At 42.3% G+C, this 22,378-nt stretch overlaps 1 protein-coding gene across 1 annotated transcript in view; it reads left to right on the forward strand.

Moving 5' to 3' along the window:
- Positions 1-4,955: 4,955 nt before the first annotated feature.
- Positions 4,956-22,378, forward strand: part of ALCAM (activated leukocyte cell adhesion molecule) — a 128,782-nt gene continuing 111,359 nt past the window's right edge. The window contains exon 1 of the mRNA XM_074811466.1: positions 4,956-5,308. Within this exon, the coding sequence (XP_074667567.1) occupies positions 5,203-5,308 (106 nt within the window). The 5' untranslated portion in view covers positions 4,956-5,202. The remainder of the gene's footprint in view (positions 5,309-22,378) is intronic.

Consider the following 22,378-nt stretch of genomic DNA (forward strand, 5'->3'; position numbering starts at 1 on the left):
CTATAGTATTATGGTGTTTTCCTGCTACAGTCAAGTACCATCAAGGACTAGAAAGCACAGAAAGTCAAAGAATTTGGTCTTATGGATGCTGAGAAAAGGGTAAACACAGTGTAATCATTTTAGCAGCGTTAACGATCTGATTCTTTGTATTACAGCTATTTTACATCTCCAATACATTATCAGTGCTACTTTTCACACTCTACCATTGCGTATCCCACTGGATTTTCATACAAAAACAATTCTTTGCCCTCAAAAGTGGCTTTCATAATGAAAAAAAAAGAGACTTGAAATCTGAAAACTGCTTACTTTTATCTGCCTCAAACCTGTTTTAAAAAAGGCAGAGGAAAAGGCAACTGAGCCTTCGCAAAAGGCAAGCAGGTGGCCTGCAAAGCTGATATATAATGGTCCAACCTAGAGAACTGGATTGATTTTGCTCTTTATGCACTTCTCAGTTAACATGTCAAGCCGCTATGGCTCCTGTATTTTTTGTGTGTAAGACTTGCTTCTAGTCTAATATTTTTCTTTTCTTCTTGTTTTCTAATGCAGACCACAAATTTATAAAGACAATAATTGTCACCTATTCTTCAAACTCCTTCTTCCCATCCTTCACTCATATTTTATGAAAATTTTGTCTCAGCTGAAGGCATTCTGGGTATTTTGTATATAATGCAAGTGTAATGTTATTTTAATGAATGTTTGTACAGTACTGGTCCTTTAGTTAAATTATGTAAAAAACAGGTGCATTGGACATGGGTAATAGGAAAATAAGTCTGTTTCAGGAGCCTAATTGCTATGCTGATGACTATAATAATAATACTGGCAGGCATTTGCTGATTTTTTTGTGTAGGACCATTTTTGCAGTGAAGAAATACTGGAAACACAGATTCTGGGTATTCTTCCACTGTAATTTGTTGGGGTTTTTTAATTTATTCTAAATATGTGGGTCTCATTTACTCAGATCAGAGATAGCCAAATTTGCAGATAGCTGCAGAAACCCCAGTAAGTAGGCTTTCTTCTTTGCTACTATTGGTCACAGTTCATCTTTAGCCCAAGTCTGGTTTTTGACCATTTTCTATTTCTGTCTTGCATGTTCTGTTTGAAATACCTTACAACTAGAGACGCTCCACCATACACAGTTGATCTAATTCAGAAAGACTTTGCTACCAGTTATGCTGATGTGCTGATACTGAGCAATGCAAAATAACTCCTGACAAACATGAGTATTCTTCTACCATGGCTTGTACCTTAACTCCTGACAAACATGAGTATTCTTCTACCATGGCTTGTACCTTAACTCCTGACAAACATGAGTATTCTTCTACCATGGCTTGTACCTTAACTCCTGACAAACATGAGTATTCCTCTACCGTGGCTTGTACCTTAATCAAGCAAAGTCACCAAAAGATTCTTCTTAACTTCAATGTGCTTTGGCTCAGATCTGCAGAGCCTGCTGTTTAAAGGTATTCGGGTGCCTAAGGGATCAGGAATCACCTTGTGGATTTCCCAGTTGTCATAAAAATATGGCCCAAGTCCTAGATGATTCACTAACAATTCCTTCAGCAATGTTGTAACTGGCAGTATAGATTACATTCATGCTTAATCCTTGGTGTTAGATAATTTTGCAACGAGTATCAGTACAAATGACAAGAATCTGTAACCATGCAGGTATCTCCTGAATTAACACCTTTAACTAAACAGTCTCCAGCTAAACTAACAAAACCAGATTTACAGAAATACAAGGCTAGATGTTGAATTCAACAGTTGTTTTATAATTCAAGGGCAGTTTTAACAATGGAGGGCTTCCATTTTGCAGACTGTACTTCTGAATGCTGAGCCAAAACAGCATGCACAGTTTCACTGACATCACAGTAATTATCGTCCAAGACTAAAGCTTATTCACTCACTATTAACAATGGATTAAATGACCAGGAGTGCTGAGCGGTGCTCTATTCAACAGTATTCTCTACTATTCTTGCTAGAAATGTGCTTCCAAAGTAACTATTTTATGTATCTGTTGTAAATGGGAAATGATATTTCAGTTTAACAAAAACTCTTTGTTATGATGCACAACCATTATTAATGGATTACACTTTTAATCCACTTTGTCACATAAATAGAAAATGTATGGTTTGATAGGATTAAGCATTTATCAAAGATTTTTTTAATATTATTATTAGTGCTTTCGAACCACGGAGTTATTTTCTACAGAATTTTTTTTTGTACTAGTAAGTGTTTTAACTTCTTCAAAATAAATGTTTATTTTGGACTTTAAAGCCAGGCAGTTGCTGCTTTCCCAACAGATCAGTGACTCACTCATACTCCCATTAACTTCAATGGGAAGAGGAGCATGGCCCAAGAAAATAATCTGTGAAAAACCTAATCTATATTCTGTCAAGCCAATAGACATTAAAGGAATTAATTACAAATCTCAGAAATGAGGACAGTTGAAATGACATAGCACATAAAGATATCTTTTATAATTACCTTGACAATTTCTAATCACATTTAAATTCCTGTAAAGTTATCAAAACATTTGAGTAATCTGAGCTTGAGATGTTTTCTATTTACTCAGAATTCAAAGAGCTCCTTTCAAGTGAAAGGTAGAAACAGCTTTGAAGAGAAATGACAAAGGAGTGAGGGAAATCCTAAACAAATCATACTTCTGATTTAAGTATTATGTCCTTAATGTAATCTTCTGCATTTCTCATATTTCTTACAGACTTTCAACAACACATTCAGTATTGATCTGAGAGCAAAATAGTCATCGAATAATTTTTCTGAATACTATTTTAAGCATAAATTGTAAAATGACTCTGTATGTTTTGCCTGTTTGAAATGCACAGCTGTATAGCTCGCCTTTTAGGCACTGCACCATGCCACTGGAAATTATTTGCAACATTCACAAGACTTCCTCATCCCCACTCCCACTGACAGAAAATATACAATATTCATTAATTTGATGCAAATGAAGGAACAGTTAATCATCTGCTTTAAAAACAAGGTGCTTGGGCACTATTTAATTCCCTAAACCAGCAAACCATGTATTTGTATTTATACAAATTGATCTTGCCATTGGCATGTTTAAAACAAAACATATACTAAAAGCACCAGTGAATTCTGGCCTATAAGCCCTTTCATCTTTTATGTTTGTCTGCATTCAGATAATTTTTCTGTCTTTTCTCCCAGCCATGGTCCTACCAGCTCCAACAGGTTTGCCCGTATCAATAAAGAAGGCAGGATTAGGCCCCTAATTTGACATGGACCCCAAGCTGTCGCAAAACCGCACATACTATTAAAAGCACTAAAAGTTAAAAACCATAGTAGAAATACAACTTTGAACTGGATTAGGTGGTTGTCTCAATGCAATTCTATACAACACCCCTCTCAAGATTTTGAGGGGGTCTCCAGGCTCTACAGCAATAAAAATACTAAATATCCCTACTAACGACTACTCTACTGCTTTTAAACATGCAAGAAAAAAAAACACTGAATGGAAAATATTAATCAGCCTCAACATGAAGGCAGAAAGATTATTGATCTTAAAAGTAGCTTTTTTTTTTTTTTGATTCTGCTCAGTAATATGACCATAAAGAGAAATCTGCTGAGAAAACAAAGGACGACAGAGCTCTGCTGAGCAGTAAGCTTAGAAAGTAAAATATCTTTAAAATTGATTGCATAGCATGGCTTACACAGTAAGAAAGATAATAATAATAACATGGAAGAACTGAAGGATGTTTTGAATTGAAAACAATACTTTAAAGTTCTAAAAGTGAAATATCCTTACACCACTCCACAGAAAACAGGCACAGTACATGAGGAAAAAAATACACAGGCTGTGTTAATCTAAACCTACTCTGTTATCATGGTAAGGTTTAAGTGTTCTTAGTTGTTAGTCATCATGAGAATTGTTCTGAGAATAGCAGAACCGACTGGTTAAGTTTGACTTTGATTTCCAGGAGTTTTGGGGAAGTTCCCATCTAAGAATTCACATCATCACATGGTGAAGTAAAATAAAGCACTTGACACTTTGGATTTCACTACTAGAAAGTCCCGCTGGAGAGACCAAATGATGTGCATTATTCATATTTTTAGATTTTGGGCACTAGGCTCACTTCATATGACAGCGTGGGCTACGTGTTGATCACACTGTACTGTCAGCCGAGAAACTCGCTGTGCGACTTCAGGGTGCTCATTTCCCTCTCGGTGAAACAGCAGTGCTTACTCAGACCGAAACAGGAGGAGAAGGAAGCCCTGTGCAGGCAGGCACTGTTTCTGGATTACATTACTTCGACGAGGCAATCTTTCTGACCTTTAGGGCAGCCGAATCCAGAGCGCCGAATGATCCCTCCTTTGCCCTTCGGCGCATTTCTTCTTGCAGCGAAGAGAGTTGGGAGCTCCTTTCCCTTCCCTTTACCCAATCCTCTGCTAAATTAGTTGGATCAGATTATCTGATTGTTATTCTTTTTGACGAGGGAGAGGATAACGCAGGACCCACCACGTTTCTAAACCCGCAACGGCACTGTTATTATTAATTTTTTTCTAGCTTTTGATTTGAAACACTGGCACCCAAACGTGCACCCTGAGCACAGAACGAGCTAAGGCGCCCGTGCCCCGCGCAGAGGCGAAGGAGGGGTGGGCGAAGGGGGGGGGGGTGTCGCTCCGCCCGCCCGCCTGCCCCGGCCCCCTCTCCGCGGCTCCCGGCTTTCGGGGCGCCACCCGTCGCCCCCGGGGCAGGTCCCGCATCCCCCGGCCCGGCGGGGGGCCGCGTCCCCAGCGGCTGGGGCGGCGGCCGGGGCGGCCGGCAGGGCTTCCCCCGCCCCGCTGCCTGCGCGCCGGGCGGGGGGGGCGGGGGCACTGGGGGGGCCGGGCCAGCGCCGCCGCTACCGCCGCCGCCGCCGCCCGGCCCCGCCTCTCCCGCCGCAGCTCCCAGTCCTGGAGCGCCGCTCGGCTGCCAGAGGGAAGCCGCCACCTGCTCCGGTGCGGAGTCGCTCCTCGCTGCGCACCCAGAAGGGAGAGCGGCCGCCCCGCCGCCCGCGCCCGGGAAGTTACCGTTCCTCCCGCCGCCGGGGGAAAGCTCCCGCCGCCGCTTCCCACCTCGGAGGGGGAGAAGCCGCCTCCCCGCCGTCCGGCTGCGAGAGGGAAGAGCCCCCCGCGGGCGCGCCGCCCCGCCGCTGCCTCCCGGTCCCGCCGCGGGCAGGCGGGATGATGGAGCCCCCCGCCGCCGCCGCCTGCGCCTCCTGCCGCCGCCGCCCGCTGCCGCCGCCGCTGCTGCTCTGCCTCCTGCTCGCAGCCCTCTGCCTGCCGACAGGTGAGCGCCCGCCCGCCCGCGGGAAGGGGCAGCCGCCACCGCGCCGTCCCGGCCGCGCGTAACTTGGCGGAGGAGGGGGGGGGGGGGGGGCCGGGGCCGCAGGTGCCGGTGCCCGCCCGCGGCTCGGTGCTGCCGCCGGCGCCGCCCGCCCTGCTCGCCCGCCCTTCACCGGAGCGCCCCGGCACCTACCACGGGGTCTCTGCGCCGCTCCCGGCCGGCGGTGCCCTCCGCATCCCGTTACGCCTCGGTGGGGAGCGGGCGGGGAGCTGGTCCCCTCCTGCCGCCGTCGCCGACCCCCGGGGAAGGCGGCCGAGGGCGGCCGGCGGGGCGGGCTGATGCCGCCTCTCCTGAGGGGAAGGCGGGAGCTGCCCCAGCGGCTGGGCGGCGGTCTCGCCTTCCCCCGTGGGAAGCGGCGGCGGGGCCCCTCCGGGGCGGTGTCACTGGCTCCGCCGGGCGCTGCCCCCGCGGGAGGGAGAGCCGGGGCTCGCCGCGGCGCCCGTTTCGCTTCCCGGAGCCGAGCGGCACGTCTCCGCGGCGAACCGCCTCCAACTTCGGCCGTTCAGCCGCTTCTCCCCGCCCCGCCGCGCCCGGCTGCCCGCGGAGCCGACGGGTGCCCGCCGAGCGCCTCGGCGCTGCTGGGGGCCGGCGGGTACTCGGGGAGCGCGGCGGTGGGTGGGGGGGGGCAGCCCCACCGTCGGCCTCCCCGTGCGCGGGCAGCGCGGCGTGGGGCGAGGCTGCCCGAGGGTCGGGGTCGGGTTCGCGTGGGTAACTTCCCTCCTCCTCATCCCCCCCGCCCCCTGAAATCCCTGTCGGGGCGTTAGGGAAGCGGGAAGGCGCAGGGAGTGCTAAATACCCTAATTGTTCTGGGAATATTTTGGCCGTGAGGTGTTTGTAGGCTGTATTTTGTAAATATTGAGCGTGAAAGTGAAGTCTGAGGGAAAAGCTGTGAAGTGAGGAGTTCTGCATTCAGCGCGGAGATCGTCTCATTATTCTTGTAGAAAGAGCGTCAGCCTGTGGTAACATTTTGAATTGCTTTAAGAAATGGCTTTGCCTTTATGTGCCTGCCTTTGCAACAGCGGAGGGTTTGCAGAAGTGTTGGGAGTTGGTGCTTTTTCATTCCTGTCCTCTGCCTTGTTATTACGTGCTCTCCAGTTAACCATTTACAGACAGTATGTTCTCATCGAAGGGGACGATAAGAACAGACCTTTTTCACGGGATGTAGTTGTGTTTATTTTGTACCAGCTCTAGTTAAGTAGAAAATGAGCTACAGCAATAAAGTAAGGCTGCCGAAGCTTTAATTTCAATTAGAATAGTAAAAAAGCTCCGAGCAGAACCAAAAGCAATATTGGAACCATAAGCAATATGTCAGGCTGTTCTGCTAGGCGTTTGCTTTGCCAAATACTGTGTATAATCACTGTAGGACATAAAAAATATCAGTCTCGGCGGCAGAGCTTACAAAGAAAACGGGTTTCTGTGATGTAGAGAAAGTCTTCAGGAAAGATTGTTCATTTTATGAAATCTTAAAGGCATGTGGAGTATCCAGAGAGATAAGCACATCAGCTTCTAAGAAGCAAGACTTGGCCCCCGTGGAGAGATTTATCCCAGTAAATATGAAATGATCTCGCTGATTGTGTGACTGGCTTTATTCTCCCATTGAAGGAAACATGAAACCATAAAATATTTTTATCTCAAGGGCTGTGTTGATGGAGGTGTATAAAAAGATGGGACTTGACCACCTACAATCTAAATAGGTTGGAGGTAAAACCATTTACCTAGTTCTTTCTGCTCTTCCTTTCTTCCTTGTCCCCTCAAGGAGAGGCTCAGGCTAACTGTATAAGCAAATATATATGGGGAGAAACCAGCCCCACCTTAGCTTAGAAACTTTCCCTGCAGAACTGGAAATGCCTGGAAAGCCTAATAAAAGATTTAAGCCTCTAGCTCTCCGTTTATTCTGAGGAGTATAAAAGATACTTAAATATAAAAATATCTATAAAAAGGTCTTGATATTACTGTAGACTTCACATGTCTTTCTCCTTGCTATCTCAGCTACTTTAGATTATAGCTAATTCGCTATCATCTACAACAAATTCTGGATATATTACTCTATCATGGGGCTTGGCTTTTGGGAGTTCCATTTCAGGTTTGCATATGGAAAGCAATAGACAAGCCATTAAAAGCATATTAAAAGTTGATGTGCATCAGGTGTAGATATCTCCAGGAATATTCAAGCTAACTGGGGATCCCTATGAGAAATTCAGTTTCTTTCTTCACAGAATAAACTGCCTAGGAAGATACCCATTTAAAAAAAAAAAAAAAGAGGGGGGTCCAAGTCCACATGTGGTACTAGGAGACTAGTTCAGACTAAATGAGAACACCAATTAAAATCTCATACTTTTCTAGAGGAAATGACTGTATGTGAAAAGAAAGTCAGCTCTTAATCACAGGAGTTAATCATGACCTTTGTAAAGCTTCCCCCTCCCCCTGCTTTCTGGTGGGTTACAACTGTGAAGCTCAGTCTCTCATACTATATTTTATTACTAAAGAGTTGTCACACATTGCTATATTGTGTAAGGGTAGTGAGACTGTAATGTGTAGTCTTCTCATTCACATGACACTTACTGTGTTCTCACTCCTGACAAGGTTTTTTTTTTTTCCCCTGGTATTTTGTGAAAGCAAAGTTAGGAGGCATCTGCAGCATGTATGTATGTTGCAATATGCTTTGAGTCTGAGGTCCAATACACAGGTAGCAAAGCCAGACTCATTTTTAAGTGAGCTATAAATTGTTAAATCATTTGCTTTGGGAAGTGTTTGATATGTTTTTTTTTTCTTTTGGTGTGAATATGCTAGAAAAGTCTCTCAACACAAATTATTTTTCTTCTTGTGCTCTCCCCTCCTCTGTTGGGTTTCTAGCGCTTCTCATAAGGCAGAGGGCAACAACAGAAATCATCCAGGTCTGTAAATCTCTGAAATTTCAGACCATTGATTTTTACTGGAGAAAATATATGTTGTTATGTTCATGAAATAAATATCTCTCTCGTAAGTCATATTTAATTCAAAGATATCTTATTTCCACTTCCCAGCCTGTGTAAGAATAATACCCTTCCTTACAGTACCATCCATTCTCCTTCCTGAAAGCAACCTAGGGTGCTAATGTGAAATACCAGGGTAAATAGTTTCAGCTGTTTTTGTAGAAGTAGTGAAGACATTTGTTGGCATATTTCCAGCAGAAAGTTTTGGGGAACAGAATCTCTAAATATTTATGTAAGATGACACATGAAGGGGAAAATAAAATAGCATTATGTGTTTTACATAATGCAGTTACATCTGTGTGATCAGGATAAACCTATCTCCTCTCTTTCCTTACAAATATCCTACTTCTGTAGTGTGGTTTATAGTCTGAAGCTATAAGAATGCTCACTGCAGATTTCCGTGATGTCATATCTGATTACAAATGGTGCAGAAAGACCTCATAAAAAAACAAGCAAACTGGCGATAGCGTTAATATGTTGGCCAGTCATACCACATCACACCACCATGGGTTTTTCTTGAGTCCCTACCACGGGGACTTTTTGGAGAGTATTTGTTGTTGAAGTGGTTTTGGACTGGCTGAGTGAAACAAAAGCAGATTGCTGAATAGGAAACCAGCTGTGGAGGAGCTGGGCCTACCTGTATACACTTTGGGCCTGTGAGCACTTGAGAGACTGTACCAACTTTGTAGGAGCTATAATTTGTAATTGGATCTCCTAAAACTGGATGATCAATACTCAGTTTTGCCTTTTTGTGACCTGCATTACATGATCATATGTGTGATGGTCACAGATAAGTTGGCCTGAGGTCTAGTCTGCAGTGCCTGTTCCACTGCTGTTTCACATGTGGGAGGTGGTATTTTAATACTACCATGTTGATTGTGGAAACTGTTTTTCCACATCACTAATAGTATGTTTTTCTTAGTATGGTGGTCTTTAGTTCTTTTTTAGTACAGTCTAGTTTAGACTCTGATACAGAGCTAGACTTTACATACTGATTTATTGAGAGATACTGTCATGTCTAAAACACATAATCTTCAGGCTGTCTGTTCAGTGCTCCTCAAGGTTCCTCTGGGTTGGCTAGTGTATAACTTTTTCCTCTGGTAATAAAAAAATTTTTTTATTAGAAATTGCATGTAAACTGCAAGGCCACGTTTGTAAGAGAACTGAGGACCTGTTGCAATGTGCCGATTTCTCTGGTGTTCCTCTGCCTTCAAGAAAAATAGTTACGCTTCCATGCACCAGTGCTCAAATGAGAGACTCTTCAAGCACTGTAAATGCTGTAGGGTGATAATTAGAATTGACTCGAGCAGAACGTGATTTTTTTTTTTTCCAGGAAAAACTGAGTATTAACAACTACCCTTGATTTGAAGTTGTTGAGCGGTATCTCCCCTGAAGACAAGGCTTTGACCTACGTGTTCTTTATCTTTGTATCTTTTCTTTAATAAGAGCAGGATGAATATTAAAGGAGGCTGTACGTTCCTGTCTTTAATATGCTTGAAAATGAATCTCATCTTAGGAGATCGCAGTACAACTAGTATGCTGACAATCCACTACTGGCAGCAATTGGATCAAGTTTCTTCCTTTTTTCTTCTTTTCTGTTTTTTTTCTTCTTCCCCAGTGTGTATTATTGGAAATGGCTTGAATTGCAGTTGGTCCTACACCAGTGGATGTTAATCTCCTGCTCCAAAGTGGCAGCTCTTTTGAGGAATATCTGCCTAGCTTAAGATTAAATTGCATTTCTTATCATGCATATAGGTCTCCAGAAAGGCAAATAAATATTTACTTATTAAAACAACTGCTGCTTCTACTGAACTGGTATTTATGTTGTTGATAAGAAATATGCCTCTTCTGGGAGGTAAAAAAAGGCAGACAATGATAAAACAGTGGAGAGAGTGAGAGAGAGCGCCTGCAGCTTTGGGATATGATTTTTTTAGAGGTTATCAGGGGTTAGAACAGTTCTGTAAGGTTTGGTTAGAAAGCATTTGAAGTGCTTTCAATAGCAATGGAAATACTAAGCTGTTCCCTTGATAACAAGCAAAAAGTGCATTGAGTGATTTAATGAGTGTTTCAGCAGTCTATATATCCATATCATCTGTTTTCAATTAAGTTGTACTGTGTATAGTTAACCCCTTATTGTGAAGAAATACTTCAAATGCTTGAATCGCATTCATGAGTTGTGTTTTGTGTTATGGTAGCCCCATCCGTAGCACCTCCTGGCATCGTTAAACATGGGGATCGGTCACAGCAATTGTGCTCCTGAGGGAAAGCGCTCAAACAGCAGTCAAATTTTAAACATCTCCTCAGGTCTTAGGGACAGCAGAAGTCCACAGGGCTGAAGCCCTGGCAGGCTGGTGATGTTTTGGCATGTGTCAGGAGCTCTGCAGTGACTGTCCCCTTGCCTCGGCCAGCGCTCTCTATACAGTGTTCCTGATGGATGCGTCCCAGCTGTCTGGGCTGGAAAGTTTTGTTTTTTTAACAGAATGTTGATTCTGACCGTAGTTGGCATCTTTTAAACTTGAAGACATATTGGCAGCTAATTCAATAGAGGGAGCTCCGCTACCTTACTGTTAGAAGCAGCGCGTCTCTGCTTTTCCCAGACCTCTGATTCAGCTTGAAAGTTATGTTAAAAGTCTTTGTTTCTTCGCAGTGATCTGTGGTGCCAGGCTTTGTTTCTGGAAGCATCTTACTTTCATCGCAGGCTTCCTGTTGCATGAAGGAGATGGAAGGACAAATCTGAATCACACAACAGGCAAACCCAAAAAGATGACTCAAAGATACTTCTGTCTTGCAGCAAGGCATTAGGTGTGTTTTAAACGGATACATTGCAGAATCAGGTTTTTAAATGACCTTTCCTTGTCCGGGGTGGGGCTTAATGGAGAAACTCAAAAAGAATTAAAATAAAAAGAGGGTACTTTCCAGAGATGAAATGGGCCAAGAGAGGTGTTGCATGAAATAGGATACAAACAGGATAAGGAAATGATTGTACTAAGATAGACTGTTGTGGCAAGAGAACGGTAGAATGCTTCCACTAAAATGTATTAAGTAGGACTCTTAAATACAAAAGTGATTCTTTCAGTAAGTTCTTCTAGGATCATAAAGGAAAATTGAAATATGTATGACATTCTGTAAACAGTCTGGATTCCAGGCTATTGTAAAAGAAAGCCAGTTTAGGTTTGTGCTGGTATGCTTTTAACCCATTCCATATCTCTAATACAGAAACAGGTATATACAGAAAACTGACAACTGTTCTGCAAACCTAGGACTTTATATTTTTCTTGGATTCTTTTTAAAATATTATTTCTCATCAGACTGTTTTGACACTAATTATGAAGTTCTGTTAAGGACCAATCCCTTCTAAAAAAACCCAAACAAATCCTTTAAATCGAGTTGCCTTCAAGTAAACTGGTAATGAACTCAGCATTATTTTTCAGTCATATGAATCCTGCACAAATGCCATTTATCATTTGACTTGATACAGAAGCTGCATATTTTTTCCTAATCTTTCAATTTAACTAGAGAAAATAACTGTAGATACTGGATAACAAAATACATGTAGCTTATATAGAGCTAGAGTTAAATGTGGCATTTTATATGACCAACTGACATATTTCAGATTTTTTTTTTATGTGAGTTTTTGGGGTTTTCTTTAGAAAGTGGAACAACTTATTTTTCAAGAACTCACTGTTGAGTTCCGTGAGTTTATCATGCTGGCCAGGAAGAATTGCTAAGGCTCGTATTTTAGAGAGATGGAAGAGGGTTGATGCAGTTTGTCTGTGGGGTAGAATGGTAAATGTTCACATAAGGCTCTAACTGGGTAGCTTACAGAGAATATATGGTTGGAACTGGGTTTAAAAAACGGCAGTTGAATGCAAGTGTGAGGTTTTAACGTTATTTGTGAAATGCAGTTCTTTAATTGCAGTTTCTGAATTATTTTGTTCTTAATTATCTAGAGTATTAGCTTAGGTATTACTCCATTTTGGCATGGAATCTTGTTTTGTGAGATGTAGAAACCAGCATACATTTAGCAAAGTGACTACTTTGGTTCATACAGATAAAAAATCATGTTTGTTAGCTTATTCTAGTTTTAGAGAGCAGAGATGATCTTAATGGCCTTTACTTACTAAAAGCTATACATGGAGCAGAAAAAAGGATGAAGAACAGAATATTTAGGCAGGATTTGGGGAACTTCAGTGTAGCTGTATAGCTTCAGAAGAGAGAAGGATTCTGAATCGATTCTGTCATTCTTGATACTGCACATCAAATTGTATAACAAGTGCTTGCATATAGAGAAGATGATAGGGTAAGTATTATCTTAAAATTCACTCATTGACACAGCATTATGGGATTTGCTTTCTCAAATTGGGGAAGTTGAAAGTTTCTGACACTGCCAACAAAGTGGTGTGCTGACAACTGGTGACGTAAATCAAGAAAACATTTGCATCTTACACTTGACAGCTTGAAAGCTTAGCAAGGGGATAATTTTTCCAACTTTAATTCATGACTGAGATTTTTATCAAGTTTAACATTACTCCTTAGTTCTCAAACTACTGCACAACTTACTGCTAATCTTGAACACTACCTACACACAGAAGCGGTAAGGAAGTCAGTATTATGAATGTCCCACCAGCTTGCAGCTTATATGAGTGAATTGCATTTCTTGCTACTGTATTTCTGCGCAGACAAGAACTTTTAGTAACGCAGAGCGTGCTGTGCGGACAGGTTTAAAACAGTCACCAGTGTTTAAGTAAATGATGACAGTGACTTCATGTGGCATAAATTCACATTTTGCATCTTTGTTGCCAATAAAAGTGTGGGGGTTTTTGTGAAATATTTAAAACTTCCAGAAAATGTTTTGCTGTAGTAGTTTAGCTCTTGACATGACTTTTGTAGCAGGGCTTTGCCTTTCGGAGTGGTAACTCTTCCACAGTTTAGTTTGACCTTGCTCATCACACTACTGTTGGATGAGGTTCTGTCTTAGCTTTGAAGTTTTAAGCCCTAAGTATAACCTTTACCCTAAAGGTTTAACCCCAGTTAATGTGTGGTGCCCCACAGCAACAAATTCCTAAGTGTCTAGGTGAATCTCTGATGTCGCAGTGGGACTTCTGAAAGTTCACCCACAGGTTTGGTAGGGGTCAGATTCTGGTATTTCATCCAGACTCAGTTGTGTCTGCAGGTCATTTCTTGTCGTTGCTTATCACTTTAAGTACCCTGCAGTGTTAAACCTAAAACTGCATAGCTTCTGGGGGCATCAGGGGGGAGGAGTCTAAAGCTTTTGAGATAGTGGAAAGTAAGTGGCGTGTTGCAAAGATTATAACTGTGGATGTAGAAGAAGCAGGTTAACCATTTTTTTTAGTTTAGATTCACAGAATTTATTTGGTATCTTCTATGCATCTTAACATAGTGTATACCTGCTTTGTTAGAAGGAAAGTTCTTATCTCAAAAGAGCCATAAGCCCTTGGGTTATGCAGCTACGAGGAAGCTGCTACAGGACCAGGGAAGGCAAATTTTCTGGCCTATGTATCAAAATGTTGGTATATCAGAGGGCCATTAAGAGATGTATCATGTCTGCCTGAGAGCCAAAGGGATAGGAGTGGGGAGAACGAGAGCTGTGTTTTTTTTCAGAGCTCTTGTTGTGGGAGTGGGGAGTAGCTGGGTCTTGGGGCCTGCTGGCAGTGTTTGGCTCTGCAGCGCCTGCTGGTGTCATCGTTCCACAGACAGGGATGTGGAGCACCACTGCAGCCACCATGGCAGCGCAGCTTGGTGAGGGCAGCTTTGGAGTTACTCTTGGACAGCATGCAGCCTCAAGAGCCAGAGGTCAGAAACTCTCTGTAATGGTGGTCACCTATAGTGTCCATGGTGGCTGCTTCCTTTCCTCTATGTGAGAGGGGAAGGGTCTGTATTCCTCCCAAGCATGAGAAATTCCCTCCTTTTGCTGGGGGCATGCTTACCCTCTGAACTGCTGCAGAGAGGTATCTGCTTACTTTAGGGGCACTGCATTTTTTTCTCCTGCTCTGAATAGTGTGCAAAGCACTCAGTGGGTCACTTCTTTAATCGTTATGTCCATCTGCAAGTAGATCAGTGATAAGGAAGGATGGGCTTCAGCATACTCTGTATGCTTGCAGTCTTTGGCTTTCTTTCCATTACATCAGTGGCACAGGGCATGGGGGAATGAATAACGCAGTGTGTTTCTTTAATGAATGCTGAATGGGTGAGTGTGAGTTGCCAGAAGCTTTATCCAGAAAGAAGCAGGGTGTTCTGAGGGGTGATATCCGCACCCGGAGGAGGAGAGGCAGGTGAATCATTTTTAGCTGGAATTCACAGACCAGTTTTACTAGATGTGGGAGTAGTTTTGAAGACTGAAGTTGATAGTTCAGCCCAAAAGCTTGGTAATTTTCCTGGACAGAAGTAGTGCTTTTAAACTGTTTCTTGAAGTGAATTATTGTTACAGTTTTATATATGGTTTCTCCCAAGGGCCGCGTATAAGCTTCACATTTGGAAGTTTTGCGTAAGCGTATATAAAAACCTAGCCCTCTTGGTATGGTGAGGTGCCTTGTCTTAGTTGTGGATTCTAATTCACAAAAGCCTCATAAATAGCTTGCTTTTTCTTGCTTTTTGACTGGTTGCTAGTCTTCCTTTGAGGTGTTGTCATCTGTAAACAGCAATGATTGTTTTGAGAAGCTTTTCATGTAAGCATGAATGAGCAGAGCCTGAGTGTGTTGGGGACCATGACTCTTGTGAGGAGGCTCTCTCCATGCAGTAGAATAAATATTTGTTTCTGGTTTTGGACATACTGTACAGAACAGACTTTTTTCATAAGCATGGAAGGATGTTGGTGGTTCATAGTCTGCAAGTTCTCTGACACAGTGTGGTAAACTCTACGTAAAACTTGAGGGATCCTTTTAATCAGAAATGGTAGTAGACGCTTTAAGGGGAGTATTGCAGTGAAAAATCTTTATTTTCTTGCTAAAACTTTTCCTAAAATCTGGATGTGGTTTTTCGGTGGGGTTTTTGGTGTTTTTTGTTGTACTGGGTTTTTTCCTCTATCTTTAGGAAAGGAGGGAAGGATAAGTACTAGCAAACGAAAAATTTTATCCAGGCTTGCATTAATTGCAGGTGTGAGGTTAAGACCTAAATCTTCCATCTGCTAATAATATTTTGGGCTCAGCAGTTTCCCTTTATCTTCCTCAATGGCAACTTTAAGGGGAAAAAAACCCACAGTTCCTTTGATTCCCTCTGCTCAGGAAAGACTGAGGACTGGATGTGAGCTGAGGGTTGGGTTTTGGGGTTTTTTTGATATAATTTAATGAAAGAGGAAAGTGATCAATGGTCTCTGGAGTGGCATTGTATGGCAGGCTTTTCAAACAGTGGTGTTTGTAGACAGAAGGAAACTGTTGTGAACTGGGACTGACAGTGGCTTGGGTGAGCCAATTTTCCTCTGGACATGTCAGCACTCCTGGGCTGTGAAGCCAGGGTGGGAGTACCACTGAATGCATTTCATTCAAGAGGATTTGAGTGGTCTAACCCAAACTCCGGTACTCTAGTAATGAAAAAATGATTTGACTTTTATGTTTGTTATGGCATTGTGGCATTTGTTTGAGCTACACTTCAACATAGTGAACCCTTTGTGGCCTTTGGCTGCTTGGTAATACTGTAGTTGCAGCTGCAAGGCTAGAAAATTTTATTATGGGCTACTTCTGCAATGGATGCACATCCTTGGTAATTGCTATTGCCAACACGCTGTTTGTGAGTCTGCAGTGCTTAACCTTGTGCAAATTATATTTGCAGATGTACCAGATGAATTGTATGTTAAAGAGCTCTCCCTGTGTCGGGTTAGCCAAACTTTGCCCTGCAAGGCTCAGAGGGTGGGAATTACTGTGTGATCTGAACCTGAACAGCACGTGTCCAGGTCAAAAAGCTCAGGGAGGTCCAACTCCTGCCAGGACTTGGAGCAGGAGCGGTGATTCCTCTGAGACAGTATTTCTCCCCTCCGTTGCAGGAAAGGACTAGGCTGAGTGTTTAGTGACTCCCAGGGCAGCCTGGCAGTGTCAGCCAGCACCAGCAGCTACTGCTGCAGCTGAGGAGCATCAGTGGCTGCATGGTTTAGCCCTGGGGCTTGAGCCCTCCTGTGGGTTTTACTGATGCTTTCTAGGTGCTGTATTTTGTGTATCACCAGGTGTGCTACTGATGATGCTTGTGAGTGAAGGGTTAAAATTTTGTGGAGTGGGTTGGCATGCAGATTCATACTGAAAAAGCTGCTGCTTTTCTGCGATTTTATTTGGAGGGGAGTCTGAACTTGTCTTTGCAAGATCGTAGGAAAAGGAAAAAGATACAAAAATGGAATACTGAAATTCTTACCCACTGATTTTTATTCTTTTAGCATCTGATGTGTAAGAAAAAAAGTGTAAGTTCTTTGGTTTAAAGAAAACAAAATAACATAATAGAGGCATATTTGATTTATAAAGTGCACTTGAACATCAAAAGATATTTGGGAATGTTTCAGGCTGAGAAATAGAAAATATTTTTTGCTAGCCTATTGTTTGCTAAATTTCACTGTGTCATTGACTAGTATATGCCTCTATGATCTGTAGGTTTTGAAGAACAAATACTTTAGAAGTGAGAACAATTAAGGAAAGGTAGAGTATTTAGAACTGCAAGAGCAGCACTTTGAATCTTTGACAGGGTGTATTAATGTGAAAAGGAAGATGGATTGGTTTTATAGTTAAAAGTTCAGTTTTCTCCCAGTGCACTGTAAGCAAATGTTTCTGACTGGAGCACATATGAACTAGCTGAAAGAGAAATTTGCTGTCAGTAACTGATGATTGGGCCAAAGACATGGATCGGCATCTCTGCAGGGAGTGGTATACACAAATAAAAGGCAAATAGCTTACTTCCAGTGTGTTAAAACAGGTATACCCATAAGGCCTGTGAAAAGTAATAATATGGCAAAACTGTGGAAAGGAGTCTTCAACGGAGACCAGGAGGGATGCACTATCACTTGGGCAGGCCTGTAGAAGGGCTCTGCTGCGCAGGAGAGGTAGCCATTTTGATGGCCAGGAGTAGCTGCATGTCTTGTGGGTGTGAGTTTTTGGAGAACAGTCAGCTGAACCTGAGGGGAAGCCAGCTTTGGCATCTGGCTTGTCAAATCCACTGCTGCTGCAGAGGTGGTGGGAAGTGGCGTTTGTGGTAGAGAGCTGGGGTGGGTGGTGGCAGGAGGAAGCAAGCCGAGGGCCCCAGCCACAGCTGCTCAGAGCCAGCATGTGCTGCCTCTTGGCCTTGTGTGGCTGCAGGCCTGTGGAGGCAGAAATCTGGCTGGAGGAGGCAGGTTACCTGCATGAAAAATGCAGCTGGATTTTTGCTTGCAAGTGAAATAAGTTGCAGAAGGAGAACAGAAAGTTTTCTGGAAAATGGTAGCCTTAAGGAGAACCCTTGATAGAGTATTTAGAGGGAGGGGAGCAGAAGCAGGTAGAAAAGCCACCAGAGAGCAGGAGAAAACCCAATTTCAAGAAAGTGGCAGCTTTTCCCTGTCTATATTGCCGTGTGCTCTCCTGGGTTTGGCAGTTACTCTGCCTCCTCCCTGTCCTTTTACCTGCCATAATTAGCAGGCCGTCCCCCTTGGTCGAGACCACGCACTGCCATGCCCCTGTACTCAGTTTTTTACGTTCCCCTCGTCAGCCATACCATTCAGTGTTATTTCCTGCCTCGGAAAGACATCTGCTTCCCTACAGGGACTTCTCAAAGCTCAAGTGCTCCTACCCTGGGCTTACATGGCTTGTGCTTGTAGGGCGATTGTCTGGACTAACGCAGCCTTTCTGGACAACGTCCCCTCTCCGTTCTTAGGTCAGTACAGATAACCTGAAAAGCCATTCACGCTAACAGTCTTTTTTTGAGGGGGAAAAATGCTGAATGTTTTCTTCTAGTCCTCCTAAGAGGCTTGGTGTATGACATAATGTGTCAGGGAAAGGGTGTTGTATGCTGAGCGTGATCACTGGGTGACCTTAATGTCAGGCTCTGTCCTGTTGAGCCATCAAATTTTCTCTGGAGTAGCATGCGCCTTACACTGTGATCATTCAGGATGGACAAGAAACTCTCATCTCTGAATCAAAAGAGCCCATATTCTTATAATGCTTTTTTATCAATTCTGAAGAAATGTAACATTAGTTGTTTAATATGAACTCTGTAATAAATACAGGTGTATGACCCACTGCTGCTGAAATGGCAACTTCAGCCATTTTTCTAGTCTGAGCCTTTTCATGCTGTGTCTGTGACTGAGGTAGGGAGCATCAGACTGTGGTAGTCAACAGACACTGTAACAGAAATTGTGTTAAGTCACACAATCTAGAAATTGAGCTAATGCAATAGTTTTGGGCCATGATCCAGGATGTGTTTGTACACCCAGCTTCAAAATTATTCAAGTATTTAAAAATATCCTTAAGGACCTAATTTTTAGGTTAGGTGTAGCAGGATCCCTACCGAGGGGACCCAGGAGAACATGGTAAGCTGGAAGTGATGGCATAGAGGCTGTTAGAATGCTGGATACTGTCTGTGAGTCATAGCATCTTCCTGCTCCTTGTAGAGGATGACTGGCTAGCACAGCTCACAGAGAAACAGTTTAGGTAGGGAGTTGATCTAGTTCAGTCTTCCCGAGTATGGTACGAGTTCACCTCTTCGGCTGACTTTATAAGCCTCCACTTTTAAATTGCACACAAATGGTTTTTCCATATATAAAATATATTATATGAGAAAGGATATTTTTTTTGGCGACTGTCAGCAGGGAATGTGCAGCTTACTAAGCTTTCTTGAGTATAATTTTAAATGGAGAAAATGCTTCTATATAAACTGAGATTATCTCATCACAATATTTTTATGATTGTTAATTAAAAAGTGAGGAAATCCTTTAGAGCAGATTTGCAGTTTTGAGACTTTTATGAGACTTAACATGAGATCTATTTTTATAGTTATGCCTTCTTATTAGTTTTGAGATTAGGATATGTTTAAATGCATGGCTATCAAATCCTGTGACGATTGCTTGTTTATTTTGCAGTGTAGACTAATTCAGTTATAGTCCCATTCATGAGTCGTATGTGTCCCACTTTTCAACGAGATGCTGTAGCACTTTATGGTTACTGCTATTTGAAATAACACAAATAATTTTAATTTGAGTTTATCTGTAAAATGTAAGTGAAGGAAGGATCACCATGACTAGTGACAAGAGACTTAAAACATTAAAAAATTGTCTTGATGTAAGTGGAAACGTGTAAAATCTTGGTTCACAGTGCATGGAATTATGATAGGTAGCAAGACCTATAAAAAGTTTAACTCCCACTTTCTCTCATTAAGCACCAGTGTGTGCTCTGTTCTCTTTGCAGCAGACAGGCATGTCAGTGGAAGATTGATTTTTAGGCATGGTGCTTTCTACTTGAACTTATGCTCAGGCTAAAGAAAGAATTGGAGTGAAGTTCTGAGCAGAGTTAAACAAACATTATTTTGCCTGGCTCTAACCATGCCTATAATATCATGACAATGTGAATCTTCTAATCACAGGCTCATCTGTCATCTCAAACACCTTGGAGTTGTTTGATTGCAGAATTTCCCAGTCTAGGAATAATTAAGGCATGGAGAAAAGTGATCAGGTGTAAATTGTGAAGTCGGAGTCCATCAGAAGTGAACGTGACGAGGATTCAAAGTCCTTTGCCTTGACCTATTTGTGTGAGTGACCATGTGGAGAGCCTTGTGCTCTAGACCAGCAGGAGACTATGTAAAGGAGAAAAGGATGCTCCTCTTTTCTCCATGTGGGTCATTAAACACAACCTTTGGTTTTTTGGTGAAGATCTAGAGAGGAAACTTATCAGGTAGAATAATCAGGGCTAATTATCTTACAGACTTTAAAGGAAGTATTTTATTAGAGGATCACATTGCTCAAGAATATGTTTCCCTGATGCTTCCTTCTATACTAGCGCTGGCACTAGCATGGCTGCATTTACGTGAGCAGACTGCACTGTCAAAAGCAAAGCAAGAGAGAAGGAGGGAGAATTGTTTGTTATGCTGGCAGGAATACACATGCTGATGCAAGCTGTGTTTGTATTAGCAGACTATTCTGATACAGTTAATTAATCAGAATTTGTCTACCAAACTATGCCTCGGAGTTCTTTTGTAGGTGTTGAAGGAGAAAATGGAGAATGGGTGGAGTCTTACTGTTGCTGATGTTTAATAGAGAAAATGTGTTAAAAGAATTGTGGCTTTTATTTTTCTGTAAGCACATGGAGAAAAAGGAGAACAGAAGTTGAAACATGAAGAAAGGAGAAGGGAAAGCAGGAAACTTGTAATAAGTGGAAGAAATACAGGCTAGAGTGTTTTCTGTGTGTCTTCTGAAAGTCACTGAAAGGAGGTGAGGAGGTGGACATCTATCTGTATCTTCAGAGCTGTGGAAGTAGCATGCCCATTGCTTTTTGGTCCTGCCAGAGCATTGGGTGCTCTCTCCAGTGGCGGTGCCAGGAGAACCACAGGGTTACAAGGTTTGGCAGATTCCTGTGACAGAGGTCTGCGTGGGAGACTTGTGGGACAATGACTAATGATTGCTCCTGACTCCTAGATTCCCTCCCAGAAAAAGTAGTAACTTCTGATAACCTTGCATTTAATTTTGTCTTGGGTCATTTACCCAGTAATAATACCAAATACGCTGAAGTAGTCAATACCATTTTTTTGTGGCTATTTTAGTTCAGTCTTCATTCATAGAGGGAAAGTAGGCAGTGAAACAGATGAACTGTTAGATAAAATATCTGTTTCACATACAGGCTTTCATATCAGTGCAATTGGATGCATACTGAAAGCAAGAATCAATTATATAGCTGCTGCTTATCAGAAGTTAGCAAATGGTAAATGCAGTTTCGTTTTTATAATCAATTACCTAGCCCTGGAACTTGTTAGCAAAGGTTAGAAGCTGTAATAATTTTCAGTAAATGCCTGCACATTATCTCAGTGTATTTTCTACACACTGCGTTTTAGGGAGATGAGGGAGAGATGCTTCTCTTCCCTGAAGTCTTTTAAACTGGCTTGTAAAAGATGAGGATCAAGCCCTTCAATTTCTAAGTACAATTTGCATTCATCCCATGACAAGGATGATGGCGTATACTTTCTTTTTAGCAAATGCTTTTTTTTCACTTGTAAGCATAGATTACTTTCAGCTTTGAGTTTGCACCCCTGTGTGGGTTAGGTTATCCACATCATCAGTCATAATTTACAGGTAAGGGGGATAGTAATGAAGGATAACTTTCTCTTTTTTTGTTATCTCTATTTTCCTCTTGATTTTTTTCAACAAGCATCCAAAATTCTTTGAGTGCAGAAGTTTTGTTGCTGGTGACAGGCTATGAATGTATTGTGCCAGAAAATTGCTGATCTTCCAGTCCTACTAGCCCATTTGAGCCAGCATTTGCTGTTCATACACAAGCTTTCATGTTCCTGCTCTTGAAGTACCTTATCATACACTCCTTTATTTTTGTTCAAATGTTCTAGCACTGTTGTTTGCTTATTGACTGTCTTCTATGACTGCATTTCTAGAGACTTCTGCAGCCTTTGTTTCTGTTGCTTTTGTGGTAGATGGCAACATATCCTGTAAGAGCTACACACCTCTGCACAGCTTCTTTCACTGAAGTATTTAAAAAAAAAATAATTGTGTGTGTAATGTAATCCTCAGTTTTTAAAATTTTCTAATATCTGAAACTATAGCTATCAGAGATAGTTGAATCAAGTTGCTTTGCTAGCCAGACCACAAGGACAGGTATTATTTACCAGTAGGATAATTGATTTGTTTGTATTTCTCAGTTATTTTGCTTTGGGTAAAATTAATTTTTGGTGAAATTGGTGGTCTTGTACCTTTTTATTATGTTCATTTTATTTCTCCATAAGCACTGTAAATGCTACTGAAACTGCTTACTGTGCTCATTTTTAATTTTGAAAAAATCTTGTTCTATGTTAATTTTATAGTTATTTACCACAACTATTTATTATTTCTTATTCAAGGCTAGCTTTTATAGACCAATTAGTT

This window comes from Strix aluco, chromosome 2 (assembly GCF_031877795.1).
Source record: "Strix aluco isolate bStrAlu1 chromosome 2, bStrAlu1.hap1, whole genome shotgun sequence".
NCBI classification, from domain to species: domain Eukaryota; kingdom Metazoa; phylum Chordata; class Aves; order Strigiformes; family Strigidae; genus Strix; species Strix aluco.